The 10,509-nt window shown below is 37.0% G+C and overlaps 1 protein-coding gene and 1 pseudogene across 1 annotated transcript; one reads left to right on the top strand and one right to left on the bottom strand.

The window, feature by feature from the left end:
* The first annotated feature begins 1,606 nt into the window (after window positions 1-1,606).
* Window positions 1,607-6,615, top strand: LOC149028796 (secreted RxLR effector protein 161 pseudogene; annotated as a pseudogene).
* Window positions 6,616-6,724: 109 nt separating this feature from the next.
* Window positions 6,725-8,602, bottom strand: LOC149028795 (putative cyclin-D6-1). Its single transcript, XM_089149207.1, has 6 exons — window positions 8,347-8,602; window positions 8,172-8,258; window positions 7,953-8,048; window positions 7,654-7,855; window positions 7,427-7,557; window positions 6,725-7,321 (listed from the first exon to the last, which is right to left on the bottom strand). The coding sequence occupies exons 1-6, from the start codon at window positions 8,512-8,514 to the stop codon at window positions 7,082-7,084; spliced, it is 924 nt and encodes a 307-aa protein (XP_089005333.1). The 5' UTR covers window positions 8,515-8,602; the 3' UTR covers window positions 6,725-7,081.
* Between the last annotated feature and the right edge of the window lie 1,907 nt (window positions 8,603-10,509).

The following is a 10,509-nucleotide window of genomic DNA, read 5'->3' as shown; positions in this document are numbered from 1 at the left end:
AAGAAACCTCATAAGTCAGTGGATAGGAAAACGAATTTGCTAGAACTAGTGCATAGTGATTTATGTGATTTCAAATCACAAGAATCAAGAGGTGGTAATAAGTATGTTATCACCTTTATAGATGATTGTTCTAGATATACTATGATATATCTACTGAAATCCAAGAATGAAGCCTGCAATGCCTTTCTGTCTTATAAAGCAGAAGTAGAGAATCAACTTGGAAGAAAGATAAAAAGGCTAAGGACTGACAGAGGGTCAGAATATTTTAGCCTTAGTAAATTCTTTGAAGAGAATGGCATTATTCATGAAACCACTGCCCCATATCAACCAGAATCTAATGGGATAGCAGAAAGGAAAAATCGTTCATTAAAAGAGATGATGAATGCAATGTTAATCAGTTCTGGCTTACCACTTGACTTGTGGGGGGATGCAATATTAACTTCATGTTATGTTTTAAACAGAATTCCCCACAAGAAAACTGGAATGATACCATATGAAAAATGGTATTTAAGAAAACCAAGTGTAAAACACTTGAGAACATGGGGTTGTTTGGTCAAAGTGGCCATTCCAGAACCTAAGAAGCGAAAAGTTGGTCCTAAGACCATTGACTGTGTGTTTTTAGGATATGCAGTACATAGTTCTACATACCGTTGCATGGTTATAAGAACCATTGAAGAAATTTGTGAGGAAAATTCAATAATTGAGACAAGGGATGCTGAATTCTTTGAAAGAATATTTCCTTTTAAATTTAATAGACTTGATAGTGAGTCTGGAAGTAATAGTATGAATCATGGAAATGATTTGGCTACAACCGCTGATTTATCTCATGAATTGTCACAAGACAGTGGAAATGAGATAATATTGACTCCAAGTGGAAATGAGAATCCTATACGGAAAAGCAAAAGACAAAGGAAAGCTAAATTTTCATCTGATGAGTGGATAGTCTATCTTATAGACAATGACCCTCTCACTTATAGTGAAGCAATTACTTCTCCGGATGCTGTCTTTTGGAAGGAAGCTATAAAGAGTGAACTAGATTCCATCATAGCTAATCACACTTGGGAATTGGTAAATCTTCCTCAAGGTTCAAAGGTGTTAGAAACCAAGTGGATATTTCGAAAGAAAGGTGTTAGAAACCAAGTGGATATTTCGAAAGAAATTGAAACCTGATGGTTCCTTAGATAAGTTTAAAGCCAGACTTGTAGTCAAAGGTTTTAGGCAAAAGAAAGACATAGATTACTTTGACACCTTTGCACCTGTAGCAAGAATAACTACAGTGAGAGTTCTCATGGCTATTGCATCTATCTACAATTTGGTGATACACCAAATGGATGTAAAGACAGCATTTCTAAATGGGGAATTGGAGGAAGAGATCTACATAAGACAACCAGAAGGTTATGTATCTCTTGGTCAACCTAATAAGGTTTGTAAATTAGTCAAGTCATTGTATGGGTTGAAGCAAGCACCCAAGCAATGGCATGAGAAATTTGATACTGCTCTCATTTCAAAGGGTTTTAGTGTCAATGATTCTGAAAGGTGCTTATATAGAAAGTTTCATCAAGGGAAGGGTGTTTTTATTCTACTTTATGTAGATGACATGTTGATCATGGGAACAAGCCTAGAAATAGTTAATCAAACTAAGAAACTGCTAGTGTCTTTATTTGACACCAAAGATTTGGGCACTGCTGATGTAATTTTGGGAATTAGAATCATCAGAAAAGAAAGAGAAATTATACTCTCTCAAGCTCATTATGTGGAAAATATGCTTAAGAAGTTTGGTTTTTATGATTCTGGTTCGTTTAAAACTCCTTTAACTATGGAAAGTAATTTTCAGAAAAATATTGGAGAACCAGTAAATCAGAAGAGATACTCACAGATTATTGGATCTGTAAATTATCTGATGAACTGTACTAGGCCAGATATTGCTCTAACAGTTGGAAAATTGAGCCAGCATACTCATAATCCTAGTAAAGAGCATTGGCTTGGAATTGAACGATTACTTCGGTATCTTAAGGGTACTATGCATTATGGACTTCACTATAGTGGAAATCCCTCTGTCTTGGATGGACACTGTGATGCTAATTGGATCTCAGATTCAAGAGAAACACTAGCTACAAGTGGATATGTGTTTATGCTAGGTGGAGGAGCAATTTCATGGAAGTCAGTTAAGCAATCATGTGGAACATCTTCTACAATGGAAGCAGAATTTGTAGCTTTGGAAAAGGCTGGAAGTGAAGCTGAATGGCTTAGAAACATGATTGCAGATATACCTCTATGGCCCAAACCAATGCCACCTATATCACTGCACTGTGACAGTAAAGCAGCTATAGGAAGAGCCAAGAATCGGGTATATAATGGCAAAAGAAGACACATACGTCTTCGACATAATCTTGTAAGGCAATATATTGATGAAGGAACAATTACAATTGATTACGTGAAATCAGAGGAGAATTTAGCTGATATGTTCACTAAAGCTATGCCTACAAGAGCTTTTAATGAAGCACTTATGGGAATGGGATCAAGACCTGTGACATAGGTCATGTGACGGACACCCAACCTATGTGAAGAGGTTAAATCCTGAATTAGGTTCAAAGGGTAAGCAACGAAGTCACTAGATGACCTGTTTGTACTACTATACCCATTCTGAATAATTATAGTAAAGTAGTACCACCATATTGTTGATAGGATGAGTAACTGACTCTTAATCAAGCATAGCTCACGAAATGTGGGGGTGTGTCGAATGTGGTGCACACCTAATGCTGACCTAAACAGATATAGAGGGTGAGGCCGCCTTCAGTTGGAAATATTACACAAGTAAAGTTCCTTAAATATCTGTGAGACCAAGATTCGAGACAAGGCCGATTAAAATGTCTATTTTTCTTTATAAAAGGGTTGTTAAGAAGGTCGACCAATTGGATATGAATGGTGAAGTAGCCAGCTACACTGAAGAGGATAGGTTCAAGAAGTCAGACTTCACCGGTACTCTATAGCGTGCTTTATCAGATCTAGTGTAGATTCAAGTCCGAAAGACATCTACAACGAAGTGTCCTATTGTGTCTAATGTGTTCACTCGTTGCTTGAGTCTTGACCTTTGTATTTGAAGTTTTAACCATTGTGAGGGATTGTTGTAAATATGTTTAAAACTTTATATAAATATTTTATTTATTTTAATTGTGTCTTTTATCCATGGTTTTATTTAGTTCCACATCGGGTGAAGAGGATCTGATTATATGGTTTTTATATAGTAAGAGCTCAGGTATTATTAATTTACTTGATACCCTATAGTGACCCTGCCATGATTATATAGATAGATATATATATATATATATATATATATATATATATATATATATATATATATATATATATATATATATATATATATATATATATATATATATATATATATATATATATATATATATATATATATATATATATATATATATATATATATATATATATATATATATATATATATATATATATATATATATATATATATATATATATATATATATATATATATAATATATATATATATATATATATATATTAATATATCTATATGACTTGGGATTTGGGCCGTGGGTCGTGGGCTTGATCCGGAAGGCCCGGTTTGTCATGGGCCCTATTTCGGAAAGCCCACTACTGGGTGAATACGTGGAGATGCCATTTGAGTGGCACTCTCATGTAGGGAGGTCACTGAAGGTACCTTCGTTGAAGAGAGTTGAGCTGAAAGGTACCCTCACAGCCTTACCCTTTCACCCACAGCCTTTGGGGCTCTATATAAACTCCATTTCGTGCTCATTCTTGACACACAGAATTCCTCCTCCTCTTTCTCTCTCTCTCTCTCTCCCTGTTATTCTGTTAAGCAGTGAACATAACCTGATTATACCTTGAGTAAACCTTTCTGGGGTGCAACCTTAAAAGTTTGGGCTGACTGATCTTGGGGTGAAGACACTTTTAGAACCCGTATTGCACAATTCGGGGTGTCTAAATACCTTAAAGAAAGTACTTCATGTACGTTTCAGCTCTAAAGAAGTACTGTGATTACAACAACAGTTCTGGTGTGCGTGCAAATCCCTCAGACGTCAACAACAATAGCATATCATGCATGTTAGGTAAAGATGATCAGATATAATGGTATATATTTAACTATAGATATGATAAAAGGATGTTATAATATGATTTTCTTAGCACAGATTGATTAAATACACTCATGACCATATGAAATGTATTCTCTCTCGATGAGCTTATTAGCTCATCCCACCTATGACTGTTTCATAGGACATGCATATGTACAGTATTGCAATGTGCAAGACCTAAAGGACCTATTTTCTTATCTGGCTTTGGAATTTTATCAACACCATAATATTCTAGTGGAAGACCTAAATGACCTATTTTCTAACATCTGTGATGAAAGGAAAAGATTCTATCAGAGCCCATCATTGATCTCTTTCTCAAAGGGGTGGTATAATACGACTTAATCTAATGGATCAACCCACTTTCTTGATTGAAACTTTATGAGTATGTTTGAGATATGGTTGCTAGCTTTAGGACTTTTGTGACAGTTTTGCAATGACATTGTGGCGATTGATGAGAGATCTTGATTGTAATTTTTTTTTCCATACATAGTGAGAGTTCTTCTTTGCTTATGGACTTAGTGCATCAACTTGATATGTGAATCACATTAAATATCCATGTTTATTCAATTTGTTATCATCTCTATGTGTGATTTCTTGATATTTTTATTAATAAAGTGTCAATGAGTATGCTAAAAGAACTTAAGTGGAAGGCCCCTTAACATATATCGAGAATATCAAGGTGTCGGTTTAATTGACAAAAGATCAATGCCTTAAAATATGAGGTTAAGAGTTGATATCTACGTAGAATCAAGGGAAAAGTTTTATGATATATTTAAATTATATATAAAACTATCTTGAGGATATAGTCACGGTATGCACTAACTAATCCAAATAAACATCAAATCTAAAAAACCCTAAAGACTAGAGAAAGATTCTTATATTTTGAAATACAAGAGAACATAAATGTTCAAAGACTATATTTTGATGCAACTATGGTAACAGATACCTAATCAGGTATGGATTTAGAAAGTTTTTTCCTTCTAAACAAGCAAACAACCAAGGGTTTTTTTTGTTTTGTTTTGTTTTGTTTGGTTGGGAAAAGGGGGGAAGGCATGATCGAGTTATTAACAAGCAACTAATCTCACTGTATCCGAAAGCAGAAACCCTAATATATGCCTTCTGCTTCGAAGCAAGGTTCGACATGTCGGCCCGTGTAACCGTGTCGAATCCTGGCGACTTGAGCACATGTCGCCAAAAGTCGGGCGACTTTTGGTTGGAGTTCGATGAAAAATCGAACCCCTGTTTCGAAGGGTATTTTCAGGTCATTTTGATATGAAATTTGACGTGTAGCCTAATTTGAGGCTAATAAACACATTGAGAACATTATATTTTGTCTGAAACATCACTTAATCTAAAGTTTTTTATTGACACATGTCTGGTTATATGCGGGCAAAACTGGAAGTTTGGAAAGTTCATATAAACTAATGTAAACAATACAAAGAGAACACAATGCACAACTAGTGAATAGATGTAGCCTAATTTGAGGCTAATAAACACATTGAGAACATTATATTTTGCCTGAAACATCACTTAATCTAAAGTTTTTTATTGACACATGTCTGGTTATATGCGGGCAAAACTGGAAGTTTGGAAAGTTTATATAAACTAATGTAAACAATGCAAAGAGAACACAATGCACAACTAGTGAATAGATGTTGCCTAATTTGAGGCTAATAAACACATTGAGAACATTATATTTTGCCTGAAACATCACTTGATCTAAAATTTTTTATTGACACATGTCTGGTTATATGCGGGCAAAATTGGAAGTTTGGAAAGTTCATATAAACTAATGTAAACAATGCAAAGAGAACACAATGCACAACTAGTAAATAGATGTACTAAAGTTTACAATTCATTATACAATTATGTTGAGTATTGTTTATGCTTCACATTTTGTTGTCGACATATTCGGTCCCGCTCCTCGGTGAGCAGGCAGGGGTCCGGGAAAGCCACCCAGACGGGGGTGTGGGGGCAGCGCCCCCGGAGCGTGTAGAGGTCTTATATCACTTTGGCAAAAATTGAACGAAAAATCAATAAAAACCTAAATAAATCTTTATTAAATATGTGAATTGGGCGACTTTTTGCGAAATTCGTGTAGCTAAGGGGAGACGTGTCGCGCCCCAGCGACTCGTATATCGTCATGTGTCGACGATAATGTACCATGCTTCTTTCCTTTTCCCTTCTCTGTCTCGGGCTCGGCACGTTAAATGTCTATGCCTTCCCCGATAAGATATTTATGATCTTGAGGGAAAAGCTACGTACCTTCCCGCCATTTCTTTTTCTGCTTTCTAGCCTTGTAGGTCTTATAAACATATACTTTTTTCTTGCGTTGACCGTAGAAAAGAAAGAGAAAGTACTAAGAGAATTCCCATTTCACTTTTTTTTTCTTTTCCTTTATAAAGTTCTGGATTCTGGGTTACTATTACTTTATTATTATTCGTTACAGGCTGCAAAAGCAACGTAAGGAAACCCGACCCCGAACAGAACGTAAAATAAACACAACTACCCTCCTTTCAAAGCTTTGTTTTGTCTTTCTTCGTACAGATTCTATGGATTTTCACCTCTCAAATGGAGTTCCCAAGGATCGAAATGATAATTTTCTTTTTCTGTTTTTTTTTTTTTGAGTTGTTTTATGAGGGTTTGATTCCGGATTCACCCTCCATACTTGGATTGTTGGACCGTTCGAGTCTTGGAGTTGAAGAGGAAAGAGAGATACCCGTACCGTATCGGGAGACAGAGATTTGATTTCTGAAGTAGCTGTCGTCGATCGATCTTCTTTCATGTGTCTCTCTTTCTCTCTCTCATCTTTACCTTTTTTTCCTTCACTTTTTTTGGTTTTTGGTTTTTTGTACTGCTTCTGATGTCGTGCTCTGGCTAGGAGGCAGTAGGTTTTGCATTCACTCCATCAGAATTCATAGCAGAGGTGCCATTCAGCAACGTTGAATCTGTGAAAGCTGGAAAGTTTTTTCGTTGCAGAAATCACTGATCTTTCGCCGTTTGAGGTCCCTCTCTGTTCTTATGGTAGAGATGGAAATAGTTTTATCGCTCTCCGAACTGGAGCAATGAAGGTCAAGCACATTGACTGGCGTGTCTGAGCTTGATAAAACTGACTCGTACCCATCCATCACTATACCATGCATGATGTTGCAGCAATTGAACAACTTCTCCTCCTGAGAGGAATTAATAACGAAAAATTAGAGCGAAAAGCATTTAGAATAAAAGTGAAATCACACAGAGGAAGAAAAACAAAATTCGAAACTGAAATTATCACTCACTTCATTTACATACAAACAGGATGAAATTGCTTTTCTGAAACAAGGAAATTGAATGGGAAATAACTCATGAGAAGCAGAGAGAAGGGCAGACGCTGCGATTATCGATGGCTTGAACTCGATAAGCTTCAATTCTGTAATCATAAAACAAATTTTGTTCCACTTGCTTTTAACGCGAAAATATCGAAGAGAAAAAAGGAATGTAATTGAATAATCAAGAACGTTTTTACCTTCTTGAGCTTTGAAGATGATTTCCTTGGCTCTAGCTTTCAGAGCATCTGTTAGTGGCGGATCTTTCAGCTGGAATAGAGACAGGAAGAAACGCACGAACGAGAATGGAGTTATCGATCGCATTCGCCACTTCAGAGCTCCGAGAATCAGGAACTCCATTCTCTGAAAAGTAATTTTGTCGAAAATGAAACCATCTCCACTCTGTTCCAAGTTTCCAAGTGTTCAACAGCACTTTAGAAGTGTTTAGAGATGTATTCGCCTAAAAGATTTCGAGCAAGAACATGATTTTAGTTTTCACCTGGAAATCAGTCAGTGAGAGGTCCGTTTTATTCATCTTCGCAGCCAAAGAGAGGCAAGACAGAGCGACAAGCTTCAAGATCCACGGCTTCCCTTGCTGCAATCTCAAAAGCCTTTCGTTAGATCTTCAAGAAGTAAGCATCAGATGAACTCTTACGTATTGAAAGTGAAAAACAGGCGGAGATAGAAATGAAAAAGGCAACAAGGATTTGCTTTATACCGGCATTCCTTGTCTGGAGATGAACCGATCGAGATAATTTACGGCGAGATAGTGTAAGAACGGATCGAATCGACAAGAAAATTGCGCCTAATGAACAAATACAGTTCAGAAATGCCAAAACAAAAATGAATCACGAAAGCTACGACGAGAAACAGCAAATAACTGCACATTTTACCTGTAAAATCACCGCAATGGCCTCTCTTCGAACTGATACATCTAAATCCTTAACTTTGAAACAACCAGATGGCATGTGATCTGATTCTGCTGCAAAAAGCGCTCGCATCGTATCGGATTGCTGATCTTGAACACTCGGCAGTGGATTCTCGAGATCGAAATCCTCCATTGTTTCGATTCAGAAAACCTATTCTTCGGAGAACTCTGCTGTTAAGGAGGAAGAGGAGAAGACTTGAAGTTCACTCCAAATCCTCGCAGTCGAAAGTCTCGTCTGAGGTTTATAGGGGACTAGAGAGAGAAAGAGAGGGTTGGGTTGGGTTTTTTTTTTTGGTAAAAGGGTTGGGTTGGGTTGGGTTGGGCTAAGCTGGCATTTTCTTTTCTGTTTCTTATTGGGAAGGAAAATTCGAAAATTTAGGAATTTAAATACGTAACATTTTCACGAGGCTACATATTTTCGATTTCGTTTCGGCCTTTTAGGCGCGTATGTGTCGGGAAACAGATACGGTTGTCACTGTCAATGGCATGGGAAGATGGGGAGATGGGGCACGAGATTATTTTTACTAAGAAAGTATCTCGGGAGAAATTAAATATTTGCTTCACCAAAAAAAAAAAATTAAATATATGGCTATACGGCTATTAAGTGCGGGTTGGAATCCTCTGCGGCCCTCAAGCCCAGCGGCCACCCTGCTGCCACCGTGGATGGTTGCCACGTGGCAATAAAAAAATATCAGCCATTGAATTTTTAATGGTTATATTTCTCTTATGCGGGCTTAATGAAAGCGGTTCAGCAACGGTCCAACCAACCCTTTACTTCGAATCGTTTAAAATAAAAATATAAAATAACAAAACCTAGATCTCGTCTCTACCCTCTTCCCTCAACGTTACCCTTACCGTTGCCGCCGGAGGATGACATGGAGAGAAAGGGACAGAGGAGGTTGCGTTCTTTCCTATCTCCGTCACTACTTCTTTCATTTTTGTGAACTCCATTTTGATCTCCATTTTTGTGCAAAGTCAAAGTCAGTGCAATTACAGTTGGGATATTCAAACGTGGATTTACAGGTTGTTTCATGTGAGATCTTTCTTCACAAGACAAAACCAGTGAAGCATTAGCTCGCTACGGTTTTCCATCATCTCCCATTTTAGGCATTTTTGTAGTTACAAAATTGGCCAGAAAGAGACGAAGGCTTAAACTGAAAATTTGGAAAAATAAGTTGGGTTGAGAGACAATGGGGGAGGTGTTTTATGAGGTAGCAATACAAGGTAATATAAGCTGATAAGCACGAGTGCCCCTTTCTCTGTAGTTGAAACGACTAAAATTATTCCTTTTGATCCTATTATCCAGTTAAGTTTTATCTGTTTCATGTTTTTTGGGGCGATTTTGATGTACCATATGAATCAAATCCATCTAGCTTAATTTCATCGTGTTGTGCTATGAAATTAATGGAAGACACATTGATACAGAGTACAAAGTCACTTGAATAGAACATAATAAGGAGAGAAGGTGAAGCTCCCTAAGTGTGTTCTCAAAATAAGACGAGTGAAGGCAACGATGACTCTGGAAAATGAAACAACGGCAACAACAACTACTCTGGCATTGGACATGAAGACCTCCTCCTCCGGCCGACAACGACAGCCAGGAAAAGACGAGACCAATTCTGGGTTGATTTGGGATTTTTGTGTTTTCGTATTTTCTTTTTAAACCGAGTCGAGGGTAAAAGGTTGGTTGGACCATTGTTGAACCGCTTTCATTAGGCCGGCATAAGAAGAATTATAACCATTAAAAATTCAATGGCTGATATTTTTTTATTGCCATGTGGCAACCATCCACGGTGGCAGCAGGGTGGCCGCTGGGCTTGAGGGCCGCAGAGGATTCCAACCCATTAAGTGCATAGTTATTATTATAGATCTACCAAAAAAAAAAGAGAGTCTATACGGCTATTAAGTACATAGTTATTACTATAGACCTACGAAAAAAATTATTGTTATACACTAAGGGAGTTTCCATTTCGGACATCATTATTGTTATACACTAAGGGAGTTTCCATTTCGGACATCAGGGCGAAAATTAATGAAAATGATTGATTTTTAATTCAGTTTATTGTCAAAATATCTTAGATGCCATTGAGAAATTAAATATGTCGTGATATTTGAACCGTTGACCCAC

Source organism: Hakea prostrata, chromosome 1 (genome assembly GCF_041222555.1).
Source record: "Hakea prostrata isolate BN-2017 chromosome 1, UWA_Hpros_2, whole genome shotgun sequence".
Taxonomy (NCBI): domain Eukaryota; kingdom Viridiplantae; phylum Streptophyta; class Magnoliopsida; order Proteales; family Proteaceae; genus Hakea; species Hakea prostrata.
Note: the sequence above shows the minus strand (reverse complement) of the source record. Positions and strands in the feature narration are given on the sequence as shown.